Genomic DNA, 23,219 nt, shown 5'->3' with positions numbered 1-23,219 from the left:
CTGAAAAGAGAACATTTATTATGGTTAATAATCTAAGTGGATTTTATGTAGCCACACACTTAACGCAGACATGCATACAGTGGGAACACATTGAGTGCTATTATGTCCTGTGGCTGAAAACCACTAGAATAGTGCTATAGCGTCTATGTCGGCAGAGATTTCCACCTAACAAAGTGTTTATAGTAAGCAAGGGAAATGCTGTGCTTACATAACAAGCACCAATGTAGAATTGTTTGAGGTGTATGCTTTAATGTAATTGCTGCTAAGCAAACCAAAGAAAATCCATTTTCCTATAAATTGTCTCAGAATGTACATCTCAAAGATGAAACCAGTGCCTTCAGAGGAAGATTAGGTTCCTTCCCTTCACTGGAAACTCTATACATTCTCAGGAACTCAATAGACAAATACAGCTTGTGTCTATGACTAGGGTAATCTAACCCTCTGGCAAGAAAACACTGAAGAACTCTAAAAGAAATCCATGACACAGAACTTTTGAGTCACCAGAGGGCAGGGTAACTATTCAATGGAACCAAGAAATCCTGTAGATTACAGTAGTGCAGGAAAAATGAACTTTTTTGACTTGGCGGAGGTTTGAGGAAAAGGGAGCTTTTCACAGACCAATGACTATATCCCTTTACAAGGGTTCATGAAGAGGTCTTCAATATGACACTTGGGAAAAAAAAAAATTTCCAAAGACACTGCCTAGTTTGAAAAGATTGACTCTTCTCTGACCTGTTTTTAATGACAAGCCGTGTGCTTCTAAGGGCTTTGATTCTGCAAAACCTTGATGCTGACTATTGTGCCTTCTACTGTAGTTCATTCTACTAATCTGAATGCAAGTGCTGCCTGCCCTGGGTGCAAGTACTTACACATGAATCAAACGTACCAGATCAAAACTTCCAGAAAGTCGCCTCATTTTAGTTTTAAATAGTGCAGTGAAAACTCTCCCGAACTCCTAACTAATTTAAACATTAGCACTGCAAGGAAAATTGTTCTATGAATTCAATAAAGGCAATTATGTTTTTGACATAGGTTTCATGACCTTGCTGAAAAAAACCGTAAAAAACATTGTATGCTATGAACAACAGGAAACTTGTTTGGCTGATGTATCTAGATGCTATTGCTCCACAACGGTTGGATGACAAGACATTTTATACAATAAAGGACCAAATTAGTAACAGTGCAGATTGAGTGTCAGGAGGACGGGCTGACAAAATTGATATAAAACCTGAAGATCCCACACTTACTCGATGGCTCCATGTGCCAATCATTTCCCCTTCACATTTTCCTTTCCTAAGCACGTCAGTTCTTTCTTTCCTTTCTTCCACATCACAGCAGGTATTCTATGAAGTTACTAGTTTATATTTTAATGTAAACTATCTATCGCATAGTTCTTTGCTGGTATATATTGATCCCTGCTGTTTGCTTTTTCCTCTGTTGACCTTTCTATCGGCTCTACAGCTTGATGATTTTTTTTCTTTCATTTCACCTTTTCTGTTATTTCTTCTAATGGATAACTGTTCTCTCATTTTCCTTTTCCTGTGCTGTTTCATCAACCACTTCTTTAATGTTTTTCAAGCACCTCTCCCCACACCAGTGTCTCCTTCTATTAATGTCTTTCTCATAAAATTCCTTCCATTCTATTTAGAATATATTCTCCTTCAAAACCCTAAGTGCTGATTCCTATTGCCTTCTCTGAACACTCCCATACATACAGGTGTGTTAACTAAAGGCTTATTTAAAAATACCTTTACAGCCCTTAAGCTCTGGATAGCTTAGAGATTTTGTATTCTGGGCTTACCAGTAAATCACAGAATTTCCTCCCTCTTCAGTTTCAAAAATAACATTGAAACATGGGTAAACAAAAGGTATATGAGGAATTCAAAAGAAGGCAAGATATTAGAAAGGCAGCAGAGATCCACAATTTCACATTTTCAAAACACTTCTGCCTTAGATTTTTTTAAGAGATGCTGGTTTATTACTGTCAGTGACTAAGATAGAGGAGAATTACAAAACTAGATGGATGACATCATTGGCAATATCCATGCTGGTTTACTACTTTCAGAGACTTCTGGAATTCCAGTTCTCAGGTCAGTTCATAGGGGTAATCAGTTTCAGAGTCCTTAGAATTTGTTTTCTGACTTAGTACAGGCAATAGCAAAGATTCTGAGCAGGCCTAGAATGATAACCTAAGAGATAAAAAAGGTACTTTACCTCACATCATCTGTAAGTTCATCAATCAGCTTCAACCACATCTCAGCTAATTGGTTTTCTGCAATTTTAGCCTGCATTCCTGATTTTAAGGCGGCCAAGTTGGATTGCTGCGTAATTTAAAAGAAAAGGATTTGTACTTATAAACTTCCATTGCAGTTTAAGGTCAATATGAGTTTCAAGACTTTAATCTGATTTATTTGTATGTATAAAGCCCAAACCAACAAAGACTCAGATGTTCAAACTTGCTTCATATTTAACAGGACTATTCCTACATTCTTTCTTACTATATTTAATAACACATGATATTGCATCTAGTTTCCAAAGCAAGTAACCGTTCTACAGACTTAATGCGCCCCTAACCAACACCGAGGACTCCTCCTTCCTGTGGAAATTCTCTGCACATTAAAGCAGAAGTGTGCTGGGCCTTGCCAGAACACAGACCTATTATTAGCAGTGCCATTTGTTAACACCAAGCTATGTTTAATTTGAATAGGAAAAAAAAGAGGGGAAAGTCTCAGAAAACTGTTCCATCATTTGCTCAAAATGTCACTTTTGATTACGTCTGTAAATGAAAAAAGTAAAAATAAAAAGCATATCAGCATAAGAAAGATCTTAAGTGTCTTACCAGTCTTTCTGTCATGTTTAGGATTACATTCACAGGGTCTAATCTATGACTTATGTCCTCCCAAAAGGATGTCAGTGTTACAACTGGCTTTGTGTTTGCCCATGGCAAGTAGTAATAGTAATTACCTGGTGAAACATTTATATGTTAGAGTTAGAATTCATGGCAGGAATACGTACTGCACAAATCGTTGTATTTATTTCATTTAGAACATACAAGCTAGGGCAAACTTATCACAGGATTTGTACTTTCCAGCCACTGTAGTGTCTGTTGGATGGTGAACTTTTACTTCGAATTGTTTCAAAATCCAATATTTTTTTTTTTACTAAATCATCTGTTAACACATTCATTATTCTTTCCCATAACTTAGCAATGTAGATAACACATTAAGTGTATATCTGAAATAAATATTCAAATAATTATTTTCCAGAGTAAACCTGATTATGTCATTTAATACACAAATAAAACCCCTCCTACTGTTTGCAGTTAAATAAATAAAAAAAAAAATTATAGCCAAAATACATTTTCCTGTGATCTAGCTAGGTTCTTTTCTTCTAGGCTGCTAGACAGCTGGTTTAAAATCAAGTTTTTATTTATTTTGAATCATAATGTTCAAAGAATATTTTCCCTATTTAACCCCTAGTTTTTAGATACCTGTAAAATAATGCAATTTTTTTCTTTCCAATTTTCTTGTACACATCTAGTACACAGAAGATTTCACTGAATTCTGCAAAAACTTCTTTAATAACCTCAGAGGGCTTTTGCAGCATGTACTGCACTTCATTGCAAAGCTATGAAGAGCCACATGTTCTTTTCTGTCATGTTTTCGTAAGTTTTTAGTGCAGTTAGGCTGTTATTCCAAAGCTATGAAATAGCACCTTGGAAAGAGAATTGCACATCATTTTATCCCCACACCAGCAGTATCCTTACCATCAAAAACAGCACGACTGTACTGAGTTGTTGATGCCAAAGGTTTACAGGTGGTATCAAACTTGTTGCCGTAATTACCAATGCTAACTTCAAACTGGATAGGCTCACCAGTGTCTTGCAGCATGGTAGCAGAATGAAACACAGCAGCCAAGCAGAACTTTCGTCTGCGCTGGTACTTCTACAAGAAGAACCTTTTTAGTTGTATTTCAGTATTTGTTAAACAGGATCCTCAATTATAAAAAACAATAGCAATTTTATAATGGAAATAATAATTTTAGTATTTTTACTACTTTCTGAGAAGCAACCAAAAAGCTATGATGTGTGTATAATGAATTACTGTATTTGAGATTCTAAAAATGTTTCAAATTAACATTTCATGCTATGAGGGTACGACATTTTTGTAGCCACACCATCAATAGTGACCTCTCTTAACTCTGAGATTCAATTCAGTTGTTTCAATTCTAGTAAGTTAGATCATTCTCCAAAAATAAACAGCCAAGGCACATCTCCATTACCAACACGGACAATAAAACAAGGATTTACCTCAACAACCAGTAAGTCATCGTTAGGAATCATCTCTAACTTTTTATTAACAGGTTTGCTTTCAAGTATTGTAGATAGTTCAACCAGAATTCTCCCTCTATAAGCAACTCCTTCTCCCTGTAACATAATTATACAATGAATCCAATTTTATGTATTTCTCCTAAAGCAGTACACTCTATCTTTAGCTGTACATGAACCTGGCTTCACTGAAGTGTTCTCAAAACTTCTGCAAGGCATGGATGTACATATTTGAACAAATGAAATAAAGCAGTTGTCTTTAATTAATTATAGAAGTGAAAAATACATGTTTAGAAAAACAAGGAAATAAGAAATAAAAATACATGCAGATAGTGAAAATCACTGAAAACACTGCTGCTCCTTCAAAAAGACATTTAAAACAAAAACAGTTAAGAATGGAAAATACTATCACACTTCCTTATTAATCATAAATATAAAATATTATTAAAAAAAAACACACCAAAGAGAGTGTAATGTGAAACAAACCCCCCACCATTAAAACAAATTCATTCATTGATTAAAAACAATGAACAAAGAAACTGACCTTTCCAAAGTTCAATTCATCATATGGGTCTGGGAATCCAGTATATTCTCTTGGACTTCCATAAAAGTTTAGGTAACAAGGCCCAAATGTTGGTAAAAAGCCAACTTCAGTTTCTCCAGTGTTTACTAACAGAAAACATTACCATTATCTCTTTGTTAATTATCATTCAGAGCCAGAAAAGCAAATAAAATTACTATTAAGCCAGTAGAACAAATGTTAGATATTAGTTAGGTATTAGTTATTAGTAAAGTAAGAACACTTTATTCTCTGGATATACTATATGAATGTTAAGTAATTATATATTATATCAGTGACTGTACTTGTTCCTAACCTCTTCCTTCATTGTACAATACTTACTAGATACTACATTGCAGTAAAAAACTCACAAAATAAACAGAACTTCTGCCTCACTCGAAATACCAGGTTTTTATTTCTGTGAAGAAGTAATACGCTCTTATCTTAACAGAAAACATATTTTCTAGAAATAAACGGAGTAAAAGCAACGTTTGCAATCACTTAAATGCACAGGCTTGTTCTAGCTAAACAGCTACAAAAAAGATGCACACCATAGCGGAAAAAACCCTTACTGCTTACAGCAGAACAGTTAAACCTACTGTTCCAATGTTTAGTGTAATTTTTCTGTGCCTATACTTCAAGGTAAACACAAACTACTGTAACTCTAACTGTAACTGCTGCAGTGCACTGTTTCTCACAAACTCCCTTTTCAGTAAGCTAAAATTCAAAAAAGACCATAAGGCTGCAAACTCAGTTAATACCAGTGACAGTAAACCCTGATTTGTATACTACTCTTATTCCATGACTAACAAATTAAAATTTTCCCAATGTCTTAATCTGGCTATAAAAAAATTTAGTAAGGATTTAGACATTTTTGTCAGTTTTAATAGCTAAGCTAGGAAACTGCACACTAAAGCTATTGTTTATTTTCAGATACTTAAGATATCTAAGAACTTGAAAAGTATTTCTATTGCTAATCCCTACTGTCATAACTTTGTATTTTTGAACAGTGTTCTGTTTTTTAGCAGAAAAATAAATACAGGGAAGCCTTAGTTGTATTACTACTGTTACCTTTTGGGTTTGCATTTGTGCCTTGCAATTTTATTAGATGAATGAGATTATAAAAAACTCTAAAAAAAATTAAATTCTATCCTTAAGGGAGTTGATTCTTCCTTCAGTAACAATCAAATATATACCAAGGCTATTGATTAATAAATTTGATGAGTAGTGCAAAGAGAATTAGAACAAGGTAAGCAGCACATGCAGAAGAATACTCCATAGTTTTGAGCGAACAGGAGAGATTCTGTATTCCTTTCCATCTTGAATCCTAGCTTTTGTCTGTGAACAAATGATCCTGGTATAAAAAACTGAACTGGGCTTCTAAACCTTGCAACATATACCAGTTAGAGTGGTCTGCAGCACAAAGAAGGATGCATTTATCACCAGAAAGTATGGCTGAGATAACAAAGTGAAAATTAATACACCTTGTATCACTTTGGCACTGTGATTACTGAGTGACATGAATAATAAAAATGAATATGATGTCCTGATGTAATTTTCTGTCAGCACAAAATCATATAAAATCTGCAAAATACAAAATAAAGATTTGCAGTTCTCTATTTTGCATTTGGATACTTTCGCATCCTTCCATCTGTATCAGAAACAGATCAGAATTTGAATGAAAAAGAACTCAAGACTCTTGTTGGAATACCACCCAATTTTTTAAAAACTCCAGCACTGAACTGCTCGTATCAGATCTCATTAGGACTAGATTTAAGGTACTGATCTGTGTTGAATGAATACATTCACTACTTACTGATGCTAAAAAATTAAACAGAATATAAATTGAAATACAAAACTACACAAAAAAATCTCCTTAACCCAGAATAAAGAGACTATATTTTGTATTTCTTTACATTTAAAATTAAGCTGTTTACATTTAAAAGGCTGATAGTCACATATTGCAGAAAGCCATTAAAAAGTTATTTCAGCCTTTTAACTTATTACTTTGTTAAGAAAGAAAGACTGTAAATGAAGTATTTGTATGAATGAATGTTTGTTACTTCTCAACATCACTCCAGTTGTATTTACTTCTCACTATAAATATTTACCACAAAGTATTTCAAAACTGGATGTCAGGCTAGACAGTTCTGTAAAAAGCCATCTCTTCAGGTTTCAACAGAATCAGATTTCATTTTTCAGATTTTATTTATACAGCTAGCTAAGCATAAGCGCCATTCATTATTTCAGGCAGTTATTTACTTCTGCAGGGCTCCGCAGCTGCAAATATATAGTTGCAATATATATACAAATATAGTTGCAAACTCATAGCTAAGTTAAAAATTGCAAGCCATTGTTAGACTAAGTTTAGACTAGAACTGAAGCAACTGCCTGCTCAACTCTAAAACAGCCTGAAGCACCAGCCGAACAGAAATATTTTCGAACCAGTTCCAGTGCCAAAACTGATTTTTAAAGTTAGTTATGTTTTGATACTCTTTAATAATAACGATGAATTCTTTTAGACAAGTAAATCTTTAAAAATATTTTTTATCATGATGAGTTTTCTTAGGCAATACTTCTCAGTTTGGGCAATGGAAAGAAAAATCAGTAAGAGACAAAGATATAAACCTTCATATGACGAAGCCCCTGTTCCCGAAGATGAAAATTCTATATTATGAAAAGAGAAGAAGTTACATGACAAGTGACAATGGCATTTTAAAAACAAATACATCACAAAGCAATCCGCTTTTAAAATAAAGTTTAGGGCCTGAGAAAAAATCAAGTTCATGTGGGCTAGAATTTTCCTTCCTGATTAAAATATGACGGTACTCTTGTACAAATTCCAAAGGAGAAAACCCAAACCACGTAGCTGACAAAGTATGTTGTTTTGATGCTTCTGTTTCAACTTTGTATAATTCTCCTCCTCTCCCCCCTCCCCCCCAAATAATAATAAAAAAATTAAAACGCTATTAAAATCCTAAAAGCATTCAAGAAAACCACTACATGTCTGGGCCCATTAGAATATCTTCAGTAAATGAAGCCCATAGACTAGTTCAGTTTCCCCAATCCTTCAGAAGCCAGAAGAGGCTTCAGGCAAGGCATTGACCTCAAGGGAAGGTAATCTGTGATTTTACATGGAAATGGCTATTCCCATGCCAGTACCTTTGTAGAGAGACTATCCAAATAAGATTTTCTCAGTTACTAGGTGCCTGGGTTTGAAGTATAAATGAGCTGTGACTCAGCAGCAGTTCAAGTTACACACTTAAGTGGGTAGTACAAGTGATCTCCAGAGCTGAATTTTCCCCAACAGCCCAGCCCTTCTGTCTTTGATTTCCCATTGCCTTTTTCTGTAACCCTTTCTTTTGCCTCCTGGCAACTCGCCTGGTTGTGTGTGGGGTATGAAAAAGAATGTTTGCACAAGGTCTTACTTCAACACCTGTACTTCTAAGAGGACTGGGTTGTAACTTTGAAGTTATGTGACTGAAAATACTGTTCCACCCAATAAGATAAATAATTGCCTCAAGTCACTACAGGATTTAAGCCACTAATTTTGTTTTTAAACTCCTGACATAGCAACCAAGGACAAACTGGCCTGTCTCAGTCGAGTACATATAACATAGATTTCATAAACACAACAGAAAAAATAGTAATTTAGACTCTTATTGGGGCAACAGTGGGAATGGTTTTGAGCCAGCGTCCTTCAACCTATCATAGATAGCCAAGTGAATAAATGTTAAACCTATTCAGCCATGAACTTTACAATTCTGTATGGAGAACTAATATGCCATACTATGTTCATTAAAAAGAAAACTTTTTTTCTGGCAAATTAACACAGAAACCTTGTCATGGAGCTGGCTGAACTGTATGAAAGATCTTGATATAAAAAAGGAGGAGATTATAGATAAAGATCACAAAGAAATAATCAACAATCATAGTATTATATTAGAACATAAAGGTAACAGATTTTTTAAAAACTTTTCCCAAAATCTTGACACAAAAAATGTTTTATATAATACCGTAAAGAAGAGGTTTATTATAAAGGTATTTTCCACTGGGGACAACATGTTAGGAACTTCATATCCTGCATAACTAAATCTGTTTTCTTGCCGTTAATAGTTGTTTTGTTTTAGTTTTTATGAAATTACATATCCAGTCACCTATACTGATTGAAGCATCGTCTGTGATCATAGCGCTGCAATTCAAACCTTAATTCACTGAAGATGCCAAAACAAGGGTTACTAAGTAGTACTTTGGAGTACTTGTGCAATGAGATGCAGTGCCCATTTCCAGTAAGCTACTGATCAGAGCAGAGGCTGATCCACATTTCCCAGCGTCTGAAAGCAGCCTAGTAGTGTAGAGGAGATGAGCAGGTGGTTCTAGGTAGCTCTGTAGGATAACTGATCAGGCACATTCCCCAGCTTTAGGTTCTCTTCCCAGAGTAAGAACAGACACACATAAGGTGACAAAAGAAGTCTTGTCTGTTACTGCCCAAGATTCTGAAACAGTGACTCTGGGTAAGTTTGCATGTCTTACTTATGATAGATTGTGCTATCACATAGTTTCCTGAATTTGGGAAAGCACTCACAAATTTAAAGTAATTCATTAACTTTGTATATATAACAGGACACTGTATTTTGAATTAGATGCTGCAATTTCCATGATGATGTCATTTAAACACTAGAATTTTAATACGTTACTTCAAAAAGTCCCACAATATGCTTTCTAGGAGCATTGTTTGGAAAGCTCCAGAAACAGATAATCTTCTTGCTACAGAATTGAGGAACTATAGGAAAATACACTTTCTCAGAACACTGATCTTTGCTATTACTCATAGCACAAGAGAAGACAGTAAGTTACATACTGCTCAATCAATTACCTTCAACTTCTCCTCCAGAAGAAGCAATTTTTGAGAGACTTAAATATGTTGTTCCTACTACATCATTTTTTGTAAGACGATCCCTACAAAAAGAATAAAAAGAAAGATTTTATTTAAATATAATGCTGGTCATCCTACACAGAAGCAAGCTATCAGTGACTAAATGCACTCCAGGACTGTATACACACATTTTCTATCACCTGGAATGCTTTAATATTACTGACACAGATGGTAATGGCTAGTTACAAGAGTGGGCTGTGTCATGAAGAAGTCACCTGACTTTTACACTATCACCTAAATAATGATAGTGTTGACCCCACAAAATTAACAATACTCCCATGTTTCACTGATCAAGTCTCTTGTAAAGAGACCATAAAGATAGATACTTAAACACTCGCTTAAATACTCTCATGGACTGTAAAAATACCTGACATCTATAGAACCAAACTTTTCTTCACTTAATATAAATTTACCTTTTCTAGAACTTTAATTAAAATTCATAACTCACCAGTCAACAACTGCAAGTTTTATTTTCTCACACATCGAGGGAAACTGAAAAAAAAGCAAAGCAATTAAATAATCCATTACTTACTTCACCTCTGTTATGTTAATGCTCTGTGTTCCAAAAGGATGGCTGTTTTCTACAGAAACAAGACAAAAGAAATCTGACCTTGATTTGAAGATAAATAATTTGATTCCACTCTGGATTAGCATTTTTCTCAATTATATTTGTGCAAACCTGCAAAAAATGAAATCAACTATAGAGCACATCAAAGATAAAACAGACAAAAAACCCCATATACTAGCTGTGATTTAGGATGAATCATACTGTTTGGTAAGATGAGGGGTAGTAGTTAATGATGAATCCAGAGTAGTTTATGCTGCAATGAGCCATTAGTTTTCAGTTGGTAAATACTGCTAAACTGATCTGCATATGCAGCATTAATGACTACTGGAGAGAAAAAAAAATTTTGAAACCGTGTTTAAACCTGCGACTGCAGTTACCCTACTTGTTATTTCCACTAGCTACAATTTAATGTGCTTTCACACTTGTACTGATATCTTATCACAGCAGGGAATTGATATGAAGAAATGACTTGATTCCAGCTTGCTTTATGCAGATGTCAGAGTAGATGAAGAATATATTCTATATTGTTTGCTAGTCACGTCTACTGAAAATCCTCTATAGTACTGGGTGTGACAACCTGACTATATAACATCGTAAAAGGACTGATATTTTTCTTCTTACAAAAAAAATAAATAAATTGGCTAGCAATGAATATAGGTTGTGCAACTGTGCTTCAGCTCAAATTTGGTATTCTAAGGAACACATTAGTAATAAAATGTACAAATGCTGTTAACCTGTCCAGAAAGATCTGTACCATCAGTTACAAAAAGCACTCAGGAAGAACCTGCAGGCAAGCAATCTGGCATGCATCAGTTCCTAGCATTAGTCATACATTCCTTTTATTAGTCATCAGCTTTATACCCATTCTACTGTACCTTGTAGTGTATCCTTATTTTATGCAGTGAACTTTAGGGCTAATCCTTTTTTGATTCCATAATTTCTGTAAACTTAAAAATTTACATTGGCGTATGAAATCTGTTCTCAGGACTACAACTGGAATGCAAAGATTTAAATAGTTACTAAATTACCTTTTTGCCAGCAAAAGAAACTTCTACAAATGGATCTACCAGGTTTTTCTTGTCTGCTTCTCCTCCAAATATTTCCTTGACAGTCTGTGCAAAAGCATCGTCCACTGGAGAGGGGTCAAAGAAGAAATTCAGGTTTATGCTTTTCATTATTATTTCATTTTATTGTATTTATTCAGCCAAAATAATAAATTGCCCACAGCAATCCCATCAAAATCAACCAGCTTACAGATCTAGGTACAGTGAAGTCTAATCTGAGAAGCAAAATTCTGAACAGTTGCTGGTAAAAATGGAGAATTTAGGCTCAGGAGCAATTTCAAGAATACAAATTTTTGAAATATCACAAGGAGTGCTGATTTGCTTCTGAATTTAGAGACACAGTTGTATTTGAAAAAAGTTATGCATATACCTGTAGACACTGTCATTTGTTGTCACAGATACAGGTGAGAAATTGCACTAAGAAGGGATAAAAAGCCAGCTATATTCTATCAGAAAACACATATGCCATATACTGAGAGAAAAAGTCTTTGACTTAGCAATATAGAGTTGACAAAAGTAGTATCTCACTAAACAAATTAAGGTCAAACTGCTTACAAGCTCCCCTGCCCTCCAAGGCTGTTTATTTAAGCTTATGGTGCTCAGCTTAAAGCCCACAAACTGCAAGCAGCTTTCTGGTTCTAGTTACTAATTTCCTGTGGCCACTCAGGAGCAGGCTGGTGGCAATACAGATTGCCTTGGCCACCACAGCAGCAGCTGACTGATAGCAGTCTGGTGGCCTTTCCCCCATTGCAAAACAGCTGCAGCTATAAGCACCTATGAAGGATTGATGGGAAGAGGAAGGTGCAGCAGGCCATCAGGCTGTACTACTTATCTACCAGGATCTAAATGGCCCTGGAAAAGAGGGCTGCAGGGAACCAGCTGCCCAATAACCTCTCGAAAGCGGGCAGGGATTGGGATCCAACAGGAAGCTGACACATGCACTGTACAGTTGAGCTAGACCTGCTCAGAACATCCAGTTTATCTGCAGATCAGTTGTACCTGAATGTTGTTACTTGCATGTAACTTCTGCAATTGCAGAACGGCTAACGAAGATGACTCTTTCCCACTACCAGAAGCCATGTGGCCCACTCAGCAACAAATAAACATTACTAATCTAATGGGTAACATTAAATTATCCATTACATGAATTAAGTAGACTTACTGAGCATTACCAAAAGACTTGAAATGGGCTATGAGAGCCATTACAGAATTATTGGCTCAGGTAACAATGTAAAACACTCAAGATGTTTTACCTTCTAGGAATGTTTCTGAACAGCTAACACAAATATTTCTGATGGTAATCAAAGACACCAATGAGCAAGCAGTAACAAGCAACATACTTTGTGGAATGTCCTCAGCTCTGTAGATTTTGAGAAGGAAAGTGACCCATCGAAGTGCAATTCCAGCAGGTAATAACAGATTGCTCTCCACATCATCACTTTCATTATCTCTTTCCCTTTTTTCAACCTGTTGGGAGATACAGTGGTACATAGTATCTGGTATATAAGAAAGGCAAAGCAATGTACAGAATTAAGGTGATAAGTTAAACCAGTGCCCACAACACTCTTCAGGCAGAAGACTTGTCAGTTTCATTAAAAAGAATGAGATTTTATCAAGTTATCAAACCACAAAAATTAATTCTACCTAAATTATTTTACTTAATTTTTATCTCTGAAGCACTTAATTGCAGGATCTGATTATAATCACACTTCTAAAATCACCATCATCTGATGACGATTTTGGCACTCGTACAATGCCATACTTCATGCAATTTTCATACTCATCTCAAGATGAATATTGAAGTAAGACATCTCACTGCAATTAGGAAATGTGTACAACTCTGATATAATTTACCAGAACTTACTGCTTCCTCCTTTCAAAATAAAGGACGACATAAAAGATTTCACCACAAATAACTAGACATATGCTTGTGATTTCAAGAGTCATGAGGATAGCAGAATGGCAGAGTTAACCTGGAACAAGGAGATCTGTGGTTCTGGGGACCATGTTACATTTAACTAAGGAGCAGCAGTATGCAAAAATCTCAGGCAGGAAGAACAGCAGAACTTAAACTACAGACAATGGTCAAGTAAGGAAAATATCACAGAGAAAAGGGCCTGTTCCTGCCTTAGTAGAACAGCAGGCAGTTAACGACTGGATTGTTAAAACTGCCTACTGCTTTCATATGCATCAAATTACTTGTGCCTAAACTTGTCATTACTGATGGGTCTGATTTTCACCTGGCAAATATTTGAAGCTTTCTGGTACTTAGGTTTCTCTGTGGGCTTGTCTACATTACGTAGCAGCGGAGACATTCCTGACTTAGTCCTGGAACTGGTATCAATACGTTGCTCAGCCTCATTAGCTATGCTAAGGAGAATTACATATTAACTTGAATGCAACACCAGGCTAACACATCTCTACTTCTTCCAGGCTGTGAAGAAACATCTACAAATGGTAGATCAACAAAACCAGAGCTTGTCCAGGGATTGCTTTATTGGACAGGATAAAAATACAAGCTTTGAGTTAGCCACTTAATACTGGATGTCCTTGAAACAACTTGTAAACCTTGTCTTACTTTTAAATACTGCACACAGAGAATTATACAGCGTTCAAAAAAACGTTGGGGGCACATGCACAAATATCTGTGGGGTGGAGAAGGGAAGAAAAACATTTAAATGAAACTTACTGGTGGTTCATCTCCAGTTCCCAGGACAAACATGCTGACTTTCATATACCCTTTAGCTCCTGAATTCGTATCTTCAGGATCACTCAGCAAAAGCCATTTTCTCATGACTGCATGGCCTAAAGAAACACCACCACCCACACCCAACAATATCCATTACCAAATGGTAGAAATAATAAAATAGAAGTCAACAGTTCCAAAAGTATGCTTTATCCTAAACCTAATTATTTTAAATTCTGTCCTAGACAGGTCTCAATAGTGCCATTCAAAACAAGAAATGTAGTGGTGTTAAAATGTTGTGGCATACTAATTCAAGGACATAATTAACAGGCGTTTTCTGCATTATTTTTTATGTTAGGTCTTTGATACCAAAATTAACATCCAAATTTTAGGTGCTTGTACTTCATCCTAGAACCACTGAAAGGAGTTATATATTGGTGGATTTTTTTTTTTAATTTAATACTTAAAGCAGCAATCTCAAATAACTTTCCATTAAATTTCCTCTTTTACTTTAAAAATTTAATGAAATGTTTGAACTTGCAAGTTTCAAGTCAGTACAGAAGCTCTGAAGTAACTGGTACTTACCAGGCTCATCATAAACATAGCCAATGTCAATCTGAAATAAAGACCAAAAGTATTATTTCCGAAAAAAATACCAAAACAGAAAAATGCTAGGGAAACTCCCCTCAAGTTTTTCATGAGTACTACTACATTGCCCTCTTGTCACAAACAAAAGAAAGTTTACATAGGATATTCTTGGGAGGAGAAATAAAAAATGCCTTACATTGAAAAGTGAGTAGTTTTGAACGCATACAGCAACCAAGAGGAAAATGCAAGAAAAGATGTAGCAGAACTAACAGCTGTAGTTACTTTCTTGTTTCCTCAGATCCCCAGCTTTTTCATTTACCAGAGACAGAAGATGGGGTTAGCTTACTGCCTCTTGAATTCCCTGTTTCCCCCACTATTTAATGTTCAGACAGGCTTTTCAGAACTCTTGTTTCTACTTCCTGCTCAACATCTCATCCTCCAGTTCCAGAAATGAAGCTTATTTTTTTAATGAATAATTTCCTTTTACGAAGATGATGGAACATTTTTTCCCTTCACTGTCAAATCTGGACAAGATTGCACATATACCACAACTGTATTCATTGTTTTCATTGATTTCAAACATGTTCAGGAAGGTAAGTATGTTTGCACATTGCAATTTGGGCTAGTATTCGTGGCAGGTAAAGTCTGAGAGGGTGACTTTCTAGAGAGAATTACCCTTGGGGTTTTCCTCTGGAATGTGTGCCTGTAGGAACAGAAAGCAGCTGAACAACATGCTGTCACCTGCTTAGTGAATGATCAATCCTCCACAAAGCAATATACCACTGTCTGAATCACTAGAATTTACACAGATAATAAGCAGCCAGAAGCAAAAGAAACCAGCTTTGTGGCTGAAACTGCTTCATTTAGAGCACTCTTCCATACTTGCATATTTTTGTGAAAAGCTGGTCCAGAGATCTACTGAATTTGTGCAGTACAAAGTAAGCACACAGAAAATACAGCCAACACTGATATTGTAAGCGTTGTAACAGAGGATCCCAGTAGCCATTACAATTGTCATGTGAATTCTTTCTCTGTATTGCTTCAGCAGCACCTTCAGCAGGCAGATGCCCACCTCCCAATACTGACCATTACAAATACAGACAATCTCATTAATATCATGAAAACCACAGAAATTACTTTAACTAAGAGACTCTTCCAACCATCTCTTTATTTAACAAACTTCTGACCAAAGGAACACCTTTCCACATCACTTGAGAATGTGTATCTTTATGCTGCCAAACATATCACTACTCTACCTATTAGCTACCTACTAAAATTGTCTCTTCAAACCCTACCTCATACCAAATATTCACCTCAGCTTTTAAGGAAAAAAATTACTTTTTGGTAAATATTGTTTTTCTCTTAGATGCGAGTTAGAGAACCTGGTATATAAAACATACTAATTTTCTTTAACAATAATCTTCTACTGAGATAAGAAAACTGTTTAGTAGTGCTTTGAGCAAATGGTCTCTAGCATGAGAAGCAAGACATCATCAGGTCATTCTCTGGCCCCACGCTAAAGTAGTTTAAATTAAACATTTGAAACAAGTGTTTAAAAAAATTCTCTCATTTTATTTAATTTAGTCAAGATATGGAAATTGTTTCATACCCACCTTAAATTCTCCCATTAGACAGTCTGCCCGTAGAGAGTAAGAATCATATACCTAAGAAGACAGACAAGCTTGAAACAGGAATGTTCCTGAACATCACAGTGAAATGGACAAACAAGGCTATATGCACCCAGCAGCCTTTTGGACATGCAGCAATTTTTCTTACCCGAATGCTAACTGTTTCATCAAGCAACTGCAAAGGAGTCATGTGGACATTGTAGAAAAATATCTGTTAGGGTAAAAACAAACAAAAAACCTATCTCAAAATGACAAACACATAATTATCTGAACAGAATGCAAAAACATTATTTTAAGAGGCCTGTGAGGCATGCCTGCTACAGTACTTTTACCCTGCCTCCTTGCTGCACACATTCTATGATAATTCAGTGCAAAACAAAACGCCTAAATTTAGTAAATAAACTTAGTACAAAATAGACAGTCACAACTTCCATTTGAATGAATACAGTAGGCACAGCCATGCTCCAGACCTTAAGCACTGCCCTCGCTCTTCACTCTGCACTTCACATTCTCCTCAGGGGAACAACTTTGGGAATTACAAAGGTTGTTAATTTTCCAGGACATTCAATCCTGGTCTAGCCACCTCTGTTGTTGTCAAAAAGGTCTTGTTTAGGGCTAGTGGTCATAGCGATTGTAATGATTTGCATCTTTCAAAGTCAAGGCCACAGGAATAAATCTGATAGTACAAATAAACTAATAAACGATATATTTTTCTTCATGCTGTCAAACAATTAATAGTATATGCCTTATTAAGTTTGGTTTTTGAGCCCACCTATAATCCAGTCAGTACTTTATCCCACAAAAGGGAAGGGTACATACACATGGTCCCTCCTATCCACTTTTAGCCTAGTGTGGATATTGAGGCTGCCTAGGAATTGATTCAATACAAGGTGCAACTGGCTTTCTCCCTTCCCTGTATTTCACCACTGCTTCATAAATCTTGACCGCTACCTACAGCTTAGTTCAAGTCTCAAAGTTTTGTAACTTCCTTGGTTTTGCCCGCATGTGTTAAATATGCTTGCCACTCTGTTCCAGAATCTTTTGAAATTTCCACACATGTCCAGATAACGAGACTTATCCCTCAGCACTCTATTAAAGCTTAAACTTTGCAACTTCAGTCTTCCAGACATGGGATCATTCTTGTGTCCCTTACACAGCTTTAAATTCTCTCCAGTATTTAAGTGTTTGATGTACCTATCCCTGTCTGGATAAAGAAATCTAGTTGTGCTTTTACAAATGACGTGTAGCAAGGCAATGACTCTCCAGATTCTGTGTGGCAGTCACTGACACAAAACACTGCACTGAAAGCTCATCTGCATGCTCCATAAAGGTTTACAACAATTCCTAATTAATTTCGATGTGATTTTATAACCTGCATACAACTATTGAAAGTAATTATTATGTCACATGAAAAGAACATATTCCACATGTCTCAGCTGAAGTTTGACTTCCTTCTAGATAGCTTTATCTGCTAAGACTGCCAGTGATGGAGATGTGTTCAGTGACGTGAATACATAAAGGAAGAGACTGGGAACTGCAAAATGCATAGTTAGCCATAAACACCCTTAAATTTTAGCAAATTCTTATTCACTGATCATAGTGAAAGCTGTAGTAACTATTTTTCTACGTTTGATAATACCAACATTTCAGCTACAGTGTTCTTAGCCACTCACTTCATCAAAATATGGGTTGTTTCCTCTTTTGATTCTTGTTCGGTGTGTCTGACCACAAACATGAACTTTGACTACTGGTTTTATGTTATTTCCAGGCAACTGACGACCTTCAATTACTCTAACACGAATCTGAGGAAAAAAAATAAATTCAATTATTTGTATTAATTCATTCCCTATATTATACATCATCCTGGTGGCAACAATTTCTTACCATACCATCAAAAAAGTTAGCCAACAGCTCAACTACCTGGCAGATATAGACCGGAGAGACTTTTCAGAGTTAATTATGAGAGTGAGTATAATTTTACACTTGAATTTTACAAGACAAGTTGGGGATAATTATTTCAGTAGAATTTTTTTTTACTTGCTTTTACTACATATTTTTAAAGCTGCTATTGTACTTTGAAATCTATACAACTATAAAATAAATAAGGTTCATCTAGATATACAGTGATAACTGTACAAAATTGAACATCTCTAAAAGGCAAATTGGAAGAACAGTTGAAATACAGACTTTCAAATGAAGACACTAATTGTCTCTACAGTGCATTAGATTTGCACAATCTGACATTAAATCATGCTCAGGCTATGTGAAAGAAACAATGTCCCCCCCAGGCAGAAAAAGGGAATATGGAACATTTAATAAATCTATTACCTGGAAATCTTGTGGTTTGTTAGAAAGGATTCTCCGTGTTTTCTTTCCTTTGGTGATGCGTTTAGCTAGCTGGGCTTCCTTTGTGTCACTTGGAACTGTTGGTGTGATACCACCAACTGGACCATCCAAGCCATCCTCATAACCTCCATCATCTTCTCCATCTCAGAGAGTTAAAAAAAAACCAAAAAGGTGCAATTATAAACAAACAGTACAGCTTGATGTTAAAGTTAACAGCAATAGCAGTCTGATATCCAAGAGTTCTACTAGAATTTCATTATTATCTCGTTTCAACAATTTTTTTGCTAATCACATGCTTCCGACTCCTTTTGAAAGCTAGTAATTTTAGCCTGCTTAAGAACAAATTTGTATCTTAACCAAACTAACTGTAGATCTGTCCCTCTTCAGCATGCAGAGTATCTAATACACTTTTTAGAACAACTGATGGAAGTTTTAGCAAAGTACAGTTCAGCTGTAGTTGTCAAGAGACTCATTCATAATACATCAGAAGCGATTAATTTTATTCCAGTTGAAGCTGTTTCCCAGCAGTAAGACTAGGCTATAGCATAATCTTGGGTTTTACTTTAGAATCCTGAAAAGATAAAGGCATTCAGGGTCTACCATCCAAAATAAAACTCTGAATTCTCTTCCACAGCATTTAGCTGTGGAATAAGTTAAGTTAAAGTTTCTTAGTAAGCCTTTTCGACAGTTCTGAAATCACAATACCTCTGTGGAATACTGCTCTACAACCACATGACACTACAATACTGGATCATACACTCAAATTCCAGTATTGCAAAACAGGATCCGTAAATAACTAGACCACAAAAGTGTGTCACTCTCTTGTGCTTCCAGCTTCTTTTCTTAACTGAAGGACAGTGACTATGGTGAAATCTACAGGAAGAACAAACTGTGTCTCTGATGGTTAGCATTAACAGAATGTTTTTCATCTTTATGAATTCATTTGCCAACACAGAGTGATGATCACTTTGCATACTGAAGTCCTCAGTGATCCTTGTAAGAGACATATAAAACCACAAGAGACTGACATACCATGTCTTTTATAACCAGAAAACCCCACCTTCAAAACGCTCTCAAAATCCATCTGCCTGGATGGATCCATTAAACTGACTGATCACACCCCCTGACTTTGCACTTAATTTCTGAAAGTCAGCTGTAGCAATCTCAGCTGGGGAGGCGATTTCATTTCATGGGAAATGGATATTTACAATAATTAACTATGGTGTGTTTGATAATTTGCACTGAAATAAATTTCATGCAGTTGCTGGACACTAGCTAAAAATCTGCCATGTTTTATTTTACCTGTATTACCTAATAGTTTAAGGACATTTTAAAAAAGATATCAAAATAATCTCAAATAAGTCCATTTGTGTTTTTAGCCTTCAAGTCCACATTTCTATAAAATTATTTTGAAATGTAGTAATTTAACAGAGAGATTGTGTGTTTATATTACCTATCCTTCAACTCCCCAAGAACACCTCTCTGAAAAGTCAATGGAATTAAAATTTCATGCCAGAAGACTCCTAATCTGAATTTTTTCCTTCTTATGTTATTATCTATCAGCAGATAATGGTCAAGCTGATTTATTTCTTCACAAACACATAACATCTGTTATAGAGTCTGGATGTTAGGGTATTCACCTGTCAACCGCAAAAACCTGTTGCTACTTCACAGTTCTTTTAAGAGTCTGGAAAACCGGAGAATCTCAAAAACACTCTCAGCAAAGGCCTAGTTAATACGATATAGAGATAACAAGGGACATTCCCTATTAATCACAATATTTCTTGGGCAAGTCTAATATAAGATACAAGTGTCTTTCAAAACTTACTTACTCGACAGGAAAAAGTTTAATGATTTGAGAAAATATTTTCACAAATCTCCTTGACATTAAAAGTAACAGAATATATTTTTCAAAAAAAAGTGACTTCCCTGCTTTTTTGGTTAGCCCTAGCATTACAGCAGATAACTGCTCTTTCTTTAAGCATTCAAAAACCTTTCTTTCCTAAACATAAACTGTTTTGAAAAGCTTTTAAGCAACATCATTCTTTTGTTACTTCATTCCACTGGAGAAGATAATGTCAAAAAACATTTTAATGTCAGAAAACGTCGATTTTCTTCCTAGCTGTAGTTCTGAATCATCCTTAATTTCTTTAAATTCACTGTCTGGCAATCATGACATGCTGGTTCTGGTTACTTTTTTTTCTGATGAACAGTGCTGCTGAATCGCTTTCTTGCCTTATGTTAAATATCTCCATGATCTTTTCACAATAATGTAAGAAAAGACTGAAGTACCTTCTTGTGTATTGGTCCCTCCTGGATCATTTGGATTTGCAGGACCAGCTGGTGGCTCATATCCTACTACCAAATCAATTGTTGCCTGTAGAGAAATACACATTTTTTAACACAGCATACAGTATTCACAACAATTGATTTCAAACAGTAAGTTCTGCTAACACTGTACACGAACAGTTAACTATTCATGGTCACAGCTCAGCTTATAATAAAATTTCAGCTATTAGTAAAATAATAAACTTATTAAGCTATATATACATACAAACAATAAAGATTATACAATTTGCAGCTAATGGAATAGGCTCTAAAATAGTATCTAACAAATGGAATTGCTGTGTTTATATTTAGAAAAATCTCTCACAATACATGTATGTAAGATGTTCTACAAATGTTAATTAATTTAGTTCTACATTAACGGTAAACTAGGTGACATCCTAAATTTGCAAACAGAAGAACAAAGGCAGTGAGAAATAACACTATCTGATCAACAACGTAAGTCTGAACCGTAAGTAAAATTTCCTGTCTGGCTCTTCTAATTGCTTGTTCATACCTCCATTCTGGAAGAAAAACACGATGTAGTTTTCCACTCTAATTACAGAATTGCCTTTTTTTGTGCTTGACTGTGGTTTTGGATTATTTAACAAACCATTATTCCTAGCTGCAACATTAAGATGAGGAATCAGCACAAAAAGCCCAACCCTATGACCTGCTAACCATGATACTAAACTACAGCTGATGAGACCTTAAGCCCCCTTGTTAAGTGTACTAGAATGCAACATCAAGTGCCTGAACAGCTAGATGCACAAATACAGCAAGGTCCCAGTTCTAGAAACTACTTTATTAACAACTAAGTTAATAACAAGTTAACAACTCTGTTAAATCTAAACACATGCTAAACAAAGTTAAGCAAGTTGTTGTGTAACTTTCTGAATGGAGCTGGCAGTGAACTTCTGAATTATGTGCTTTCTAGAATTAGTGCTATGACACAGGTGGATATTAGAAAGAAAACAGCAAAACAGTGCACATGGGACCTCCATCTGGTACTTAGGAAGATGTTCTTTTTCAACATCAGGCTAACCTCCATACATACTCTGTGGCCAATATTTATAGCACATATATAGAAATATATAACACACACACAGAAGACAATGTATCTAATTTAAAGGATATTAAACAAACTCAGATGGCATAGACATAACTGTACCTTGTTGTAACATTTCCTCTGTCTGGAGCTTTTGCTACAACATTTACAAAGTAAAAATAACTTGAAAATATTTTTGTTGCACTATTATCCCTGTTGCTGGAGCATTTTGATCATGAATACAGTAAAATAAGGAAATAAAAGCCACTCACTCCAGTTTCTTGTCCCCTCTCATTTAGCAGCGGTATGAGTTTGAAGGGAAAAGATCTGCTTTGGTTACCTACAAGATCCTTAAGTGCTACAGATGCATTGCCAATTAATCTGAAATGAAGTAAAAATCATTATTAGAACGCAAGTATACATCAAACTGAAGTTCCCTTTTGTTTCTCGCTTGTGTCTATCAGTCAACCAAATAACTCCAGCCATGACTTGAAAACCCAAGACACTAAAAAAGGTCACTGCAAATGTTATCTAAAGATTGTGTACTGTTAATTTGTATTTTCAGTTTCACTGCACTTAAATGTGCTGGCATTCTTTATGGAAGACACAGCTTTAACCTAAAAGATGTTAAACCCCTAAATTTAAATAAATTTTACATGTATTTCTGAAAATAATCTTCTGTGTAACTCAACATGTCACTTGTTTCAGCCGCTGAATTCTCATTGGTAAAGGATGTAATTCTTTCCCTATATAGCTTTGCAAACTCTTCAAATGAGAGGTAATGTGTAAAAGCTAGATATGACAGCTCTTGTACTACACAGAAAGAGACACAAAAAGACAAATACACATCTCTAATGAAAACAATGAAACAGAACAAATGCAATCAACATGTTTACTAGAGGCTTCACAAAATTACTTTTCTTGCCCTTATTCTACGCTTTGGAATAGATTCATCTCCTTGCCTCTAAATTCTCAAGAGTGTTTCGATACGGTGCTGGAGAGGCCTACCAAAGGAAGCTGCCCAGGGGATCTGACATAATGTGGTAGACTTTCCTGAGCTACTTCTGCCTACTTTGGGACTGCATCTGCCAACCCTTGTGAAAAAAAGTGAAAATTGCATGCATTTTTAACCTGAGAAACTTCT

At 35.6% G+C, this 23,219-nt stretch overlaps 1 protein-coding gene across 3 annotated transcripts in view; it reads right to left on the bottom strand.

The window, feature by feature from the left end:
* MYOF (myoferlin) overlaps positions 1–23,219 on the bottom strand; it is a 72,134-nt gene that overhangs the window by 31,816 nt on the left and 17,099 nt on the right. For all 3 annotated transcript variants that reach the window (XR_008747292.1, XM_055804480.1, XM_055804486.1), the window contains exons 4-22: positions 22,348–22,456; positions 20,995–21,079; positions 18,685–18,845; positions 18,030–18,158; positions 16,505–16,567; positions 16,342–16,392; positions 14,726–14,756; positions 14,144–14,259; positions 12,795–12,921; positions 11,419–11,522; positions 10,433–10,501; positions 10,271–10,314; positions 9,763–9,845; positions 7,515–7,553; positions 4,872–4,996; positions 4,310–4,426; positions 3,767–3,944; positions 2,840–2,964; positions 2,215–2,321 (exon numbers count right to left, since the gene is read on the bottom strand). Coding sequence is in view for 2 of the 3 variants with exons in the window: in XM_055804480.1 (XP_055660455.1) it covers positions 2,215–2,321; positions 2,840–2,964; positions 3,767–3,944; positions 4,310–4,426; positions 4,872–4,996; positions 7,515–7,553; positions 9,763–9,845; positions 10,271–10,314; positions 10,433–10,501; positions 11,419–11,522; positions 12,795–12,921; positions 14,144–14,259; positions 14,726–14,756; positions 16,342–16,392; positions 16,505–16,567; positions 18,030–18,158; positions 18,685–18,845; positions 20,995–21,079; positions 22,348–22,456 (1,863 nt within the window). In the remaining variant the exon portion in view is untranslated. The remainder of the gene's footprint in view (positions 1–2,214; positions 2,322–2,839; positions 2,965–3,766; positions 3,945–4,309; positions 4,427–4,871; positions 4,997–7,514; positions 7,554–9,762; positions 9,846–10,270; positions 10,315–10,432; positions 10,502–11,418; positions 11,523–12,794; positions 12,922–14,143; positions 14,260–14,725; positions 14,757–16,341; positions 16,393–16,504; positions 16,568–18,029; positions 18,159–18,684; positions 18,846–20,994; positions 21,080–22,347; positions 22,457–23,219) is intronic.

This window comes from Falco peregrinus, chromosome 1 (genome assembly GCF_023634155.1).
Source record: "Falco peregrinus isolate bFalPer1 chromosome 1, bFalPer1.pri, whole genome shotgun sequence".
In the NCBI taxonomy this organism is placed as follows: Eukaryota; Metazoa; Chordata; class Aves; order Falconiformes; family Falconidae; genus Falco; species Falco peregrinus.
This window is presented reverse-complemented; position numbering and strand designations above follow the sequence as displayed.